Genomic DNA, 14257 nt, shown 5'->3' with positions numbered 1-14257 from the left:
CTAAAATGCAGTTTATATATCTAAAATATTAATAATATTTAATTTTAAGATTATCAAATATTTTTAAAATACTATTCATAAACTGAACTACCAGAAAAAATTACCTAAATAATTTTTATTCGAAATAGTTAAAACTATTCGAAGAACCGAGCTATTTAAATTTTTATCCAAATTATTTGATATTTTATTTAGAACATTTATAATTATCAAGAAACCAAAACCAAATTAGATTAAAAAAATTATCGGTTATTAGTCTGTTCCTAATATTACCATTCGAACTCAATCAATAACTGAAATAAACAAATAAAAATTCATAAATAACCTAACAATTTTTATATCTTCATAACCAAAAAACCAAAACCTAAAACCGAACCCCATGCCTAAAGTGATGTTTTCGACAAGACAAACAACATGGCGCAGCAAGTCTTGCATTATCGTTCCAAGGACAAAACATAAACACGATCGTATAATTTACATCAATAAGAGTATATCAAGAAAAAAAAAGTATGTGAGAATATTGGACCACCACAAATATCAACCTCAGGCTTCTTTGTGACTTGAGCATCGTGATCATGATGATGACCATGACCAGGACCATGATGATTTCTCTTGCAAGTAAACAGCTGACAGCTCAAAGAGATCAAAATATTTCACAGCTTCAAGTCAATACGCTCAGACCATTCGAATATACCAGAGTGGACCTGATCATGTCCTAGATCGGACCCGTTACCTCCCGTGGCAACTCTCATGATATCCTCGATCAACGCAAAGTTTCCCATGATGTCAACATGAGCCCCACTCTGCGTCCCCCGCCCTTCTAGAAGGTTAGCCGGTGGAGAGTGGTTGTACTCTCTAATGTAAGTCTTGATTCCAGAAGGGTTGAATCTCGTCTTGCCGCGCCACGCTTTAGCACACATGAACCCTGCGCTTAGAACCGGCACTGTTTCGTCTCCATCCACGTTGTAAACTCCCGCTTTCAAACAGCTTTCTTCGTCCTCCTCGTGAGCAGAAGTGAAGATATGAAAGGGGATGCAGCTGTCTGGAGACTGGTTAAGCTTGTAGATGTATGATCGTTCTGTTGGTATCCCAACTCCGTACAGCGAGTAGATCTCCATTTCAGGGGCATTGGGTAACCTGAAACAACAGAACAAACCAAACAGGGGTTTCTAAGGATAAGAAAATGATCTGAGATAAACTCTAAAACTAGAAGCTGGTCTACGGGTTTTCAGCTACATAGATTTTGAATTAGTTGATTTATTTGTCATGTCAAAGCCATCCTAGAGCTGGTTTTATAAGCAAGCATCACATGTATCAACTTTAAAACCTAAACATAACTAAGCAAGCCTTTTCGAAAAAGACTCAAACAGTTCTGTTAGACCACCTCCAGTGGTTCACTCAATTTTTTTCTTCAAAATAGAGTAATTCTATAATGAAGTTGAGTTATATTCCGATGATATTTTTTTTATAGTGAAAAATAGTGTGGTGACTGGTGGACAAAAAATAATTAACTACTCTATTTATAGAGTAAAACACTATTATAGAGCGAAAAATAGAGTACGCATTTTTACTTTAAACTCTATTTTTAAGTGAGAAATAGAGTAACATTGGAGATGCTCTTAGCTTTGAGTTGAGAAGCATATTCAACAAGACTAATAATGAATGCATCAGGACAAAGCATAGAGTTGGTACCAAAACAAATCACTTACTTTGTTTCCAGTGGATTAGACCAGTGTCTGTGATGCTCATACTTAGGGTCATCTAAATCATCAGCAATCCCATAGGAGAAATGAGCGGCGCCACGCGCCATCATCTTAGGAGCAACATAATGTAATAAATCTATAACCGCGTCAGCAGTGTAGACCTTATACTCAGCAATAGCTTTGATCCCTCCAATTCCCATATCATGATACTCTGTCCACACGTCACGACATGTGTTGTTTGGGATACTCTGACCTTTCACCGCACCCTATCACCAAATAAAACCTATCTATTAATCACCTAATCACAAAAAAGTATTAAGAGTTTATATGTCCTTACTCGAAAATCAATATTTTCAATCTCAGATGGGGGAGCCTCAGCCACATCTTTCCCAAACGATATGATTCTTCCGTAGTTAACAGGCTTTGTCTTGGAAACTGAGTTTTCACCAGCTTCTCCGCGAGTCTTGTTGCTACTTTTCTTTTTACCGGAACATATGTGCCCTTTCTCCGGCGCCCAATCAAGACCGCCCCATATCGTGTCACCTCCCTTAGGTATCATAGACATTGTTGAGTCCCATGTGCGTGTCATTCTCATCACGTGTTGCAGGGTCTGGAGTCTGAATATATCAGTGTCTAAGAACCCTGGTGCAATCGCTCTGCAAGGGAGTTCCAGTTTCGTCCATCATTATCAAATTCATCAATTGTTTAAATCTCAAGAGAGTTCCAGTTTCATAAAGCAGCAAAACTAACCAACCAAACTAATTGTAGCAGAGACAATACAACACTACTATTGAAACTGATATCAAGTAGCATGCGTTCAAGGCTAAAAGCACAATCAGAGCTAATTCAATACCTGGCAACTGCAACATCCTTTGCTTCAGCAGAGAAAAGCCCTGCAACAGCCTTTGGAACACCAAGAAACGGTCCACCAATGTTCATCACCGCTTTGATATGCTTTGCACACCAATCAGGCCCACCACCGCCACCCAAAGGAGCTGGTGCCTCAACCCATTTCATAAAATGTAGAAAGTACAATACCCCCATGGAATGGGGAACTATAACTGCTTTCTTCCCACCGTTGGTGGAAACCATCAACTCTATATTACTTTTCATACGGCTAAGCGTCTGGTCACGCACCTAATGATTCAAACATATGAAAGACAGTTAGAACCTAAGAGATAAAAGAAAGAATAAGAGAGTTTGTTTAATGAGAGAAGAACCTCTGTGTTCTGAAACGAAAGCCTCCAGTCATATGCAGCCATGTACATGTTCTTCTCCTCGTATCCAATATGTGCAAGGTTAGCAATCAGCACTGCCCAGACAAAGTAGCCAGGAGCGAAGTAATCAGCAGCCACGAGTCCTGACACAGCTCTAATCCTAATACCAGCAGGATCTAAACCAGTTTCGTTGTCAAGTGACATGTGTTCCACCCAACATAGAGGCCTGAATCAAAGAAAATAATCAATCATCTAAAGATACTATAAACAATAACATTATTAGTCTCAACGGTAACACTGTCCCATCTCTAACAGAGCAAAAAAAAAGAAGATCAGTGAGCCGAAAAAAGAAAGATGCAGATCATAACATACAAAAGAGGAGTTCATAGCTAGCTAACAGAACGAGGACAGATGAGATTAAAGACATAACTAATGTGGAAACTTTTAAAAATCTCTTTTTCAGTTCTCAGAAAGCATTTGAGAAAAGCACTTTGATCCAAAAGACAAAAGAAACTAACTTTTGGTTGCATAGTTGAAGAATAAAGCAACCTATCACAGTTTAAAACACACATTTTTCACAACTTTAGGTAGCAATTACTTCAGTATAAAGTCCGTGCAAGCAAAGGTAAATTCAATGACAATAAAGGAAGCAACTTGTTAAGAACGTAATCTAAAGACATGTGCAGTAACACATTCGGCGTTAACATTGACTTAAAAACTCCAAGGAAGCTGACATTTTTAAATCAAACGTGTTTAATTGAAAAGCTATTGCTTCCCTTACACAAACACACATACAACAGAAGTAGTAGTAATCTAAAGAAGATATCTTTTTGCTGACCTTTTGTAGACTTCACCGAAGGTTCCACCCCAAAGGCGCTTCCTGAACAAACCATCAGCACACTGTTTCCCTTCCCAAAGCTCAAGTCCACCGGTAACAATCCCGGGGATGAACACAACGGGATGCTTCGCCTTGAGACCTTCTTTCTTCAGCTTCACGCCGGGAGGGTCGGGCAAAGGGCCCGTGATCGCCTCGGTAACGTACTGAGGAAAGCTCGCGGGCATGGCGTTGTAGAGGAAGAGGAGGAACCACCACGTGAGGCACACGCACCCGATGAACCAGCAGCACGAATCCACGCACGACCACTTCGCCTTCCCTCCGCTCGGTTTCTTGTGGTTTTTCGATTTGTTCTGGGTGTCGTCGTCATCCGGGAGCTCCTCAGACGGTGGCGGTGGTTTCTCCGTCGGCGGTGGCTTTTTCCGTTGAAAAAGGGGCATGACGGACACGTGATGTTTAAGCCACGACAAGGTCACGGGACCTTTGTCTCTTCAATCTCAAACCCTTTTGTGTTTTGTCGAATTAGGGATTAGATCAGTCAAGACAAAGAGCTGATTAGCTGCGAATTTTTTAAAAACTAATTTAAGTTTGTTTTTTCTTCTTCTTGACAGCTTTTTCTGTTTTTCAGACATACAGCTTTGAACCGGTTGGCAAAATCATTGACCAGTTTGCTCCTAATTGCGGTTCTCAAGTTGGACCGACAGCCGTCTTCAAATCAGTTTTGTAATGTTATAATTAATGACCTGAATAAAGAGTTATTGAGAAAATTAATGAACTAATTAAGTTTTACAAAAGTTCAATTGGTTGAAATATTCTTCATAATCAATCATAAGATAAGTAAAAGTATCTGACTGTATAATTATTTTTAGATTATTGTATAGTTTTTTTTGAACAAATATTATTGTATAATTTATAATAACATAATTGAAGTGTTAAAAAATCGACTAGTTGTAGTATTAGTTTTGAATTTTCTTTGATATTTGTCTAGATTTTTCACAAGTCACAACAAAAGTAATTTCATAAAATTTGCACTCTGATTGGTTATACCATTTTGATTTTGGTTGAGAAGAACCTTTTATGTAATTAAGAGGATTCTATTTACAATGGTTAAACCAAAACTAATTATGTGCGATTTGAAGAACCAGTCACTCAGTACCAAGTACCAACCGGTTTAATAAGTATATGTGGGAATGGGCCTGCTGTACTCAGAATTGTCGGACTTGATCCATGTAATATTTACCCTTTTGGGCTTTTAATGAAAAGAGACGACAAGAGAGAGTATATGTGGGGGACATTTGAGAGTATCGGCTGATTGCAGAACCGAACCGGTCGGTCTGGTCCGTATTTGGAACAGAGAACTTAGAGCATGTGCATCAGTGAAACCCATGAAAGGGGTTCACAAAGTATTTTTTTATTATTTTTTTTTACTGTTTGATTTTTGTTTTTAAAAAAAAAAAAAATTTAATTAATCGGACCAATCGCGGGCCGCCACGTATCGTGGGACCCGCGCTACAGTGATGAATCAGGTTCACTGGAAAGAGCTTGGGAGAGACAGGTTCATTACTATTCATTATTATAATATTTTTTTTTTTTGGAAATCTGTGTGAACCCCCATAAGTTCACTAATGGGGGTGCTCTTAAATGGTATATTTTACATGGCTGAAACGGAAACACGTATTTACGTGACAACTACAATATCCACGCGCCACATTTTTGAAAATTGAAAACCTTAATCTTTGCCCAAAAAAAAACAATTTATATCCAATTTCTTTTCACTACTGTCCCACAAACACATCAATTCTAACTAATGTATCAGTTATACAAATCCTTCAATTCTAGTGAAGTTCTATATATCAATTGAATAAACCATGTTCAGTTTTAGTGGAATAAGAAGAGGAAAATATTAAGAGGGCCATGATGATGATCTTATAATATAAATGAATTTTTATAAATGACCCCCAAAATTATAAATAATATTGTAACTATATACATAAAGCATAGTAATTTCTTTTGTCACTCAAACTTTCAATATTATTGACAACTTATTCTATTATTTTATTTCATTTTATTTTGTTAGTGACCTCATCTTATATTTCTTTTCAAAAGAATTATTTTAGCTGTATCAGTTTAACTTTTAAAATAAAACTTTTTAAATATTTCTGTGATAGTATTTAATTTAAATATATTAATTTATTTGCCCCCACTAAAATTATTTCCTAGATCCACCACTAAGTGAAGTCCTATATATCAATTAAATAAACCATGTTTAGTTTTTAGCGGAATAGTAAGATGAGGGAAATATTAAGAGGGCCATGATCTTATAACATAAATGAAATTTTATAAATGACCCCCAAAATTATAAATAATGTTGTAACTATTTAAGAGTAGAGGAAATTTATGGGAAGAAAAAATGATGGCATTTATAGGAAAATCAAATGAATATAGATTTGGTGCATGAAAATGTCTCTTAATAAACCAAATGAGAACATGCATAGGAAAATCAAATGAAAAAGATTTGAAGCATAAAGGTATATCTCTTAATAAAGAAAATGAGGCATGACCAAAAAATAAATTCACCATTTCACTGGATTTCTTTTCTAAACTCCACCTATATTTTCATCTCCTACCACCTATATATCCACATGCTCTCAAAAGCAAAGATAAACATTAAAAAATCATCTCTGCTATTAACATTTTTTACCAAAAAAATTTCATCTCTGCTTAGTGAAAAAAATGTTCATGGATTCCTCATCTTCTTCATCCTCACTACCCATCACGAGAGAAGAGTTCAATGCTTTCCACAGTTTTGACAGAGCGCTTTTCACTCGTATTGTCGTAAGTCTAAAAGAAGACATTACCCAGTCTTTTCAGGTCATGTCCTTTCTAATCTATCTCGATAGAAGTGTTTGCGGGAGCAAACTAATCAGCAATCTTGTTTCTTTACCTGACCATTCCATCAACGCCGTCGTTGACGAGGTCCAGATATGTCGACGTTGCTTGTCCTACACACATTTCCCAACGTTCCTGGCCAGCATGGGGAGCATCAACGCCGCATCCATACCTTGGATCAGGCGTATGACCAGAGAGAAGTTGACTCTCGCAGTCATCCACCTGAATCGCAACGAAATTATTCTTGAAATGACAGATATTTTAAACACTATATGCTACCCAGCTTTTGAGGATATATGCGTGCTCTTTGAGACGCACAAGGAGAGGAAGTTTATTCAGTTCTTGTGTGGTCAACAAGGAACAAGTAATCGTGTAGCAGCAGGAACAAGCAACGTTGAGGGTCAGCACGTAAGGGCAGATGAGAGGACTGTCTTCCTCAAATTTTCTAAAGGATACCCGATCTCTGAAGCAGAAGTGCATGACTACTTCACCAGGTACTGGATCCATTTATAATCCATGTATGCAAGGCCAAGCCCCTTCCTAACTAACTAGGACCTCATATTTTGAGAATTTTCACTATGTATAGTATAGGTTTTTTAAAACATTATGGTTTGGCACGGCCATGCATGCATGTGGATGTTTTCACGGTAGTGTGTTTTAAACAGTAGTATAACTTTTTGGTGTTGTAGGAGATTTGGAGATATTGTAGAAGCAATACACATGGGTGGAGGGAAAAGGAAGGACCAAGCGATGTATGCATGCATGGTGTTACGTTCTGCCGCCAAGATTCCAGAGATTGTAAGCGATGGGCTTGACAGGACCAAATTCACCATTAATGGAAAATATTTCTGGGCTCGAAGATTCATTCCCAATCGCAAAATCCGTTAAATAATCTTCTTATTTGATCTTGAGGAGTTCCAAGGGCATATGCATGTGCCCTCCTCTTTAAATAAATTTGGGACCTATTTTATTTTGGATGGGGGACTTTTATTTGGTTGGTGATTGATATTTATCTCAAAACTATTTAGCATGGACTCAAATTTGTTTTTTACCATCTTCCAATTTCTATACTTTTCTCTCTTTGAGCAATATAATCTCCCTTGTCCCCAATGGCTATGCTAATCTGTGCATCTACATGCTGGCCACTCTTGGACCCAAATGAATGTTTTGGGAAATCCTTATGAAAGGAAAGACTTTCAGCTGTGATAAAATTAACTTACAAATCTCTCTGTAAACAGCACACTAAGCAAAAGCAAACACTCACCTTACACGTTTTCTATCCTCACACGTCCTAAGATCGAATAAGATCGAATACAAAACCTTAGAGCCTTTCCTTTTAGTTTAGCCATTTGTGCTTTTCACTTACCTTACAAGCTCATGAAAGCACACCCTTATGTTAAAAATACAATTCTAGGTATCGACTCTAAAACACATGTCTAACTTGATTATTTATACTTGATAGTCAATTGGCCTACCTAGTATTCAACGAGATATTCCTAAATCTTTAACTATGCCAAGTTCCTAAATCACGACATCTCTCTTCTCTAAAGTGAATATCCAACTACTTGCTCTCCAAGTGATCTTCAATTAACTCTAGTCTTATCGCCAATCCAGTTTCCAAGTCTTCAGCTCCATCTCGATCATTCCACTCGCATACTCATGCAGCAAATCTTGTCGTACTTCCAACTGGTTCAAGCTATCCACATGATCTTTGCATCTTCAACATCAATGTATCTTTATATCAAATGAAAAAGCCATATTGAGTTTTAGCAAAATAAGAGAAGAAAGCATATTAAAATGACATGAAAGAAGTAATAACTGGATTGGATGGCCATGACCTTATAATATAAATGAAATTTTATAACTGACACCCCCCCCCCCCCCCCCCCCCAAATATAAAAAATGTTGTACCTATTTAAGAGTAGAGGATATTATTTGAAAAATAAAGAAAATGAGGACATTTATAGGAAAATCAAATTAATATAGATTTGGTGCATGAAGGTATATCTCTTAATACAGAAAATGAGATATGACCAAAAACATATTCACCATTTCAAAACTCTACCTATATTTTCATCTCTTACCACCTCTATTCACATGCTCTCAAAACAAAAGCAAAAATATCAAAATTTCATATCTGCTTAGTGAAAAAAAGGCTCATGGATTCTTCATCTTCTTCATCCTCACTATCCATCACCAGAGAAGAGTTCAATGCTTTCCACAAGTTTGAAAGAGATCTTTTCACTCGTATTGTCATAAGTCTAAGACGAGACATTAGTCTGTCTTTTGAGATCATGTGCTTTCTCATCTATCTCGAGAAAAGTGTTTTCATGAGCAAACTAATCTTTAATCTTGTTTCATTACCGGACCTTTTCATCAACAGCGTCGTTGACGAAGTCGTCATGTGTCTGCGCTGCTTATCCTACGAAAATTTCCCAACGTTCGTGGCCAGCTTGAAAAACATCAACTCCTTATCCATACCTTGGATCAGGCGTATGACCAGACAGAACTTTACTCTCGAAGGCATCCACCAAAAGCGCGAAGACATTCTCCTTGAGATGAAGAAGCATTTAACGAGTATATGCTACCCAGCGTTTGAGGATATATGTGTGCGCTTTGAGATGCAAAACAAGGAGAAGATGCATACCTCTAGCCACTTCTTGTGTGGTCAACAAGCAACAACTAATCATGCAGCAGGAACAAGCAACGTTGAGGGACAGCAACTAACGGCCGAGGACAGGACTGTCTTCCTCACATTCTCTAAAGGATATCCAATATCTGAAGTAGAAGTGTATGAATATTTCACCAGGTACTGAATCCATATAATTATAAGCCATGCATGCAAGGCCAAGGCCTTGCCTAGTTCTTATACTCCCAATAATTTAATAAATTATCTAAAAATGAATAAGCATAAAAATATTGGTAAAAAAATCCAGTTTTGAAAGACGGATCAGAATTTAGCATAAATTAAAGACAGAATAATTTTTAAATATATTTTATCATTAATATATTAATTTGCTTAATAACTAAATGCAAATACAATAAGATAAATATATAATAAGAAGTGGTATACATACGATTTAAATAATTAATTAATTATAACATGTAAAATTACTGTATTTGAAATAGTTATATAAATATTTAAGTATATGATTAACATTAAAAAATATATACCACTTATGTTCTAAAATAATAATTTATATATAGAAAAGTGAAAACAAACACCCGTGCGGTTGCACGGGTCAAAATCTAGTTCTTCTAATTAACAATGTAACACAATCATTACTTATAGTCTTATAGATTAATTTTCAACCGTTCTAGCTGGCATGCATGTGGTTTAAAGGTTATCACGGTAGTGTGTTTTAAACAGTAGTATATACATTTTTGGTGTTGTAGGAGATTTGGAGATATTGTGGAAGCGATACACATGGGTGGAGTAGGAGGGAAGGACCTGCAAGCGCTGTATGCAAGGATGGTGTTACGTTCTGCCGCCAAGATTCCAGAGATTGTAAAGGATGAGGCGTGCCCGACCAAGTTCACCATTAATGGAAAACATGTTAAGGCTCGGAAATTTATTCCCATTCGCAAATCCGTTAATAATCTTCCTCACCCTTCCTTTGGAGTCTCTCTCTAGTTACATATATTTTTCTTGTTTGATCTTGAGGAGTTCTAAACCCCACTTCAAAAAATTTGGGACCTACTTTATTTTGGATGGGGGACTTCTATTTGGTAGGTGATTGAGATTTATCTCAAAAACTATTTAGCATGGACTCAAATTCAAAACTATACTTTTCCCCTTTAACAAATATATAATCTCACTTCTGTCCAATGGCTATGCTAATATTTACATTTACATGATGAACACTCTTGGCCCCAACAGGCTGTGTTGGCAATCCTTATGACAAGAAAGAAAGACTTCCAACTCTGATATAACTAACTACAAAAGATGCATAAATTAACTAGATAATATGATTTCAGAAAATATAAGAGATTCTAAATCTAAGATCATATGATTTCAGAGAGTTTCCAATACAAAACTCAAGAACAAAATGAACCAAAAGTGTCTCTAGTGACCATGCAACTCTCGTTACTAGTTGTTACTCTTTCATTAGACCGTCTTTATCTCCTGGTGAAGTCTTAGTTTTAGACCTCAATCCGAATAACTTTGAGAAGAAGCTACGTCCTTCTTTTGTCTTGACAAGCTTGTCAAGATCTTGCTTCATGCTCGTACCCCCGCTCATGAAACGGCTCTGCTGCAATGGATGGCAGAGGGTCCGTAGTACCCAAAGCACTGGAGTTATCCAGTATAGGGAAGGGGCCTAGAAGTGCCTACTACTACACCGATAAGAAGGTCAGAGTCACAATCGCTTTCTCAATTGACACTGCGCCAGAATCTAGGAACACTCAACTACTAGTCTAGTCTAGTAGTCGTTTTTTTCTATTAGTTGCGATGCGAACAGGCCATTCTTTCTCAAGCTCGTAAACACGTTCCTTCATCGTCCCATTCATCACCATATTTGCATTTCCGTTGTCTCCCTCTTGTGTATAACACTTGCCGCTTGTGTCGTCATTGTCGCTGTCCGTGTCAAAGAACCATCCTGCTATATCTGTTCGATGAACAAGACTTGTACTATGACTCGTAGAGGTAGACGCTCGTTTTGTGCTGCATGTGTGCATGCCTCCAATGATAGTTTCTGGCAGTTCATAAGGAGACACAGTTGCTCTCTCTCTGATTCTGTTAGCCATGGATGAGCCTGTTGCTCCAAAACCATATACATATAGAGACATTCAACAGATTAGTTTCATAATAATATAAGCAACTCACAATCAGGATCGGTCATATGAGTATACCCAAATGAAACAGCCTATGACTCCTAAATTTTTTAAAATATTTTAAATAGACAAATGCATCCAAAATTATTTTTAAAAAAATCATCTAGAAAAATCCTTACTAAATTGTTTATCTCTATTAATTTCAGGACCGGCCATGTTCATAATAACTCAAACACATGTATACCTTGATGTATATATCAATTGCACGGTAGATACCATCATCCATTGGCCTCACATCTTGAGGGACTAAAGCACCAAGTGCTTGAAACTTCGATAGTTTCAAGTTCTCATCAGAAGCCACCTCTGCTAAGTAGCCATCTATCAGACTAGCAACCTTTGTGATAGGCATAAGAGAATGATCATCCACCATTATTTGTTTCTCCTCAACGTTATTGTGACAAGAAGTATCAAATGTTAACATGAAGTGATCAAGAATCCTCTGGACAGAGTCAATATCATAGAGTGTTTCAGCTGAGTTTCCCATGTTTGGTATAAGAAGATCCTCTAGAGCAGCTTCGTCTAGCTGCACACCAATTTTTCTCTCAAGATTCCCCCGAGTGACCGCACTAGCTCGCAGAACCATGGATGTTCTAAGAAGCCTGAGCAAGAATCTTGTCGATGTAGCACACTTTTGGCTCGGTAGTAGCTCCACTATTTCTTCCAGGAGACTTTTTTGATCATCATTTGAGTAGTAAATGCCATCATCACCACGATTAGTCCCTTCCTCTGAAGATGAAGAACCACAGTGCCTAGAACTACCAAGTAAAGGAAGGTTACGTTTAGCGTAATGCGTGACAGATGCTGTTATTATATCCGCTTTCACGCCTCTGGACTCAATAGTTTTGATGAATCTCTTGTACATTGAGATATTGAGAAATGAAGACACATCGTTGAACCACCAGTTCCCGCTCGTGGACTTAGTTTGTATACCGTTCCACGATGTAGTAGTATCCTCTGCATAAGAAGCCTTGTTGGCTAAAGAAGCAATGCACCTAGTGACAATGTGAAGCTCTTCAGCAAGAGGTATCAGTTTGTGTTCACAACTCTCCAAGGCTTTGATTGAATCATTCCAGTTTGTGAAAACGGTGTCGTTGAGGAAACTCTCGGTGAGGGTGATGAGATTTGCATCTCCATAGTTTTCACTCATTTGGAGATACTCAGCTGCACATCTGAGACTCGCTACGTTTTCGGTTGTGATCTCAGTTCTTGCACCGTAACAGAACTTGGCCACGAGCAAGAATGTGTCTGGTCCACCGGGAATGTCATGAAGCTGAGCAACACAAGTTGACTCAGAGGCTTTGCTGAAGAGAGTTTCTAGGTATCCACTTCTTGATAACAACGGAAACTTGGCGATGAAGAAAACACATGAGACATAGTATGAGTGAGTCAATGTTATTAGGTTTGGTTTACTGTACCTTATGCAGATGGAAGGTTTGGTCTTGTACTTGGATCATAACATCAGGTTTAAGACCAGTTGAGTTAAGCCTAAATCACAGATTAAGAAGAAGAGATATGTAAGATTATATATGTTTGATGATTACCCCACTGAAGAATTAGAAGAAGAGGACTGACCACGTGTGACCACTTAGATGAAAGACTTCAGATTTGGAACCCACTTTAAAGCTAGCCATCTTCTATCTCTCTTTTTTTTTCACTTCACTCTTTGGTTCTTCAACAACTCCAAAACAGTTGCAAAATGATTATTCATCAACACTTTCTGATTATTGTAAATATGAGACCGAGTCTTGTGGAGAGATGGACACAGACGAAGCTTTTGTCCACTTGTATTATCTGTTTTACAAGTTTTCCCTTTATTTTCTGTACTCCGTTATCTTTGCATGAATATTTTCATTTTCCACAGTAATAAATGTGGAAGATATTTGACTGGTCAACAACTAATAGTTGCTCTCTTCAACAGCAAATATTAGTCAAAAACGGCCCATTACTAGACCAACTGATGAGGCCCATTATAGAAACACATAGCAAATGCATGTGCAAACCGCCCTAGTTACTCTGGCTACCCGGGCCCTTAATGCTGATTACAGTGCTTAAATTTTTCAAAACCCCTTTAATACTACATTTAAAATTTAAAATTCCGGAATAATATGCAGCTTAATGGTGGTTCGTATAATCACTGTTTTAAAATATTTGAATTCAGTATGCATAGAACATGTCACCGACAATTTTTTAGTCTTATCATTAGTTGAGTAGGGAGCTATATTATGATTACGATTAGGGTTGGACAAAAATCCGAATAAAAAAAAAACCCGAATCTGCTCCAAAAAGTAGTGTCGAATCTGAACCGATTTGATTAAATATTCGAACGAGTTCAAAATTTTGGTATTTAGAAAACTAAAACCAAATTCGATCCGAAGTATTCCGGATGTTCGAATGTATTTGAAATAAATTTATATACCTAAATATATTAATTATTTTTAGATTTAACGGATATTAAAAACATCCAAAATATATAAAATATTTTTAAATTATCTAAAATACTTGAAAATATACCCAAATAGTTAAAAATAAATATCTAAAATATACTCAAAATGCTAAAAATATTTAAAATATCTATTGATTCTCTGATGACAAAAAAATATTAAATATTTAAACCAAACCAATTTATAAGTTAAGTTTAGATACTTTTACATATGTTATTCAAATTTATATGTAATATTATTTTGTTTATAGATTTTGAAAATGTTAAAATATATATTAAATTTTAAATATTTTAAAATAATTTAATTAGATTATCTGAACCCGCAAAGATTTGAATCGAGCTC

The 14257-nt window shown here is 36.8% G+C and overlaps 3 protein-coding genes and 1 pseudogene across 3 annotated transcripts; 2 read left to right on the top strand and 2 right to left on the bottom strand.

Annotated features, from left to right (window-relative positions):
- Positions 1 to 306: 306 nt before the first annotated feature.
- Positions 307 to 4415, bottom strand: LOC103850885 (phospholipid:diacylglycerol acyltransferase 1). The gene is made up of 6 exons (XM_009127681.3): positions 3756 to 4415; positions 2921 to 3143; positions 2554 to 2837; positions 2038 to 2356; positions 1707 to 1966; positions 307 to 1134 (listed from the first exon to the last, which is right to left on the bottom strand). Exons 1-6 carry the CDS (start codon positions 4190 to 4192, stop codon positions 651 to 653), a joined length of 2007 nt encoding a protein of 668 aa, XP_009125929.1. The 5' UTR covers positions 4193 to 4415; the 3' UTR covers positions 307 to 650.
- Positions 4416 to 4647: 232 nt separating this feature from the next.
- LOC103850884 lies at positions 4648 to 7675 on the top strand. Its single transcript, XM_009127680.2, has 2 exons — positions 4648 to 7135; positions 7331 to 7675. Exons 1-2 carry the CDS (start codon positions 6486 to 6488, stop codon positions 7527 to 7529), a joined length of 849 nt encoding a protein of 282 aa, XP_009125928.1. The 5' UTR covers positions 4648 to 6485; the 3' UTR covers positions 7530 to 7675.
- Positions 7676 to 8083: 408 nt separating this feature from the next.
- On the top strand, positions 8084 to 10459 carry LOC103850883. Its single transcript, XM_009127679.3, has 2 exons — positions 8084 to 9450; positions 10038 to 10459. The coding sequence occupies exons 1-2, from the start codon at positions 8801 to 8803 to the stop codon at positions 10273 to 10275; spliced, it is 888 nt and encodes a 295-aa protein (XP_009125927.1). The 5' UTR covers positions 8084 to 8800; the 3' UTR covers positions 10276 to 10459.
- A 127-nt stretch (positions 10460 to 10586) lies between these two features.
- On the bottom strand, positions 10587 to 14231 carry LOC103850882 (annotated as a pseudogene).
- Positions 14232 to 14257: the final 26 nt, after the last annotated feature.

Source organism: Brassica rapa, chromosome A02, assembly GCF_000309985.2.
Source record: "Brassica rapa cultivar Chiifu-401-42 chromosome A02, CAAS_Brap_v3.01, whole genome shotgun sequence".
Classification (NCBI taxonomy): Eukaryota; Viridiplantae; Streptophyta; class Magnoliopsida; order Brassicales; family Brassicaceae; genus Brassica; species Brassica rapa.
The sequence above is the reverse complement of the archived record's forward strand: the minus strand, read 5'-3'. Positions and strand labels throughout refer to the sequence as shown.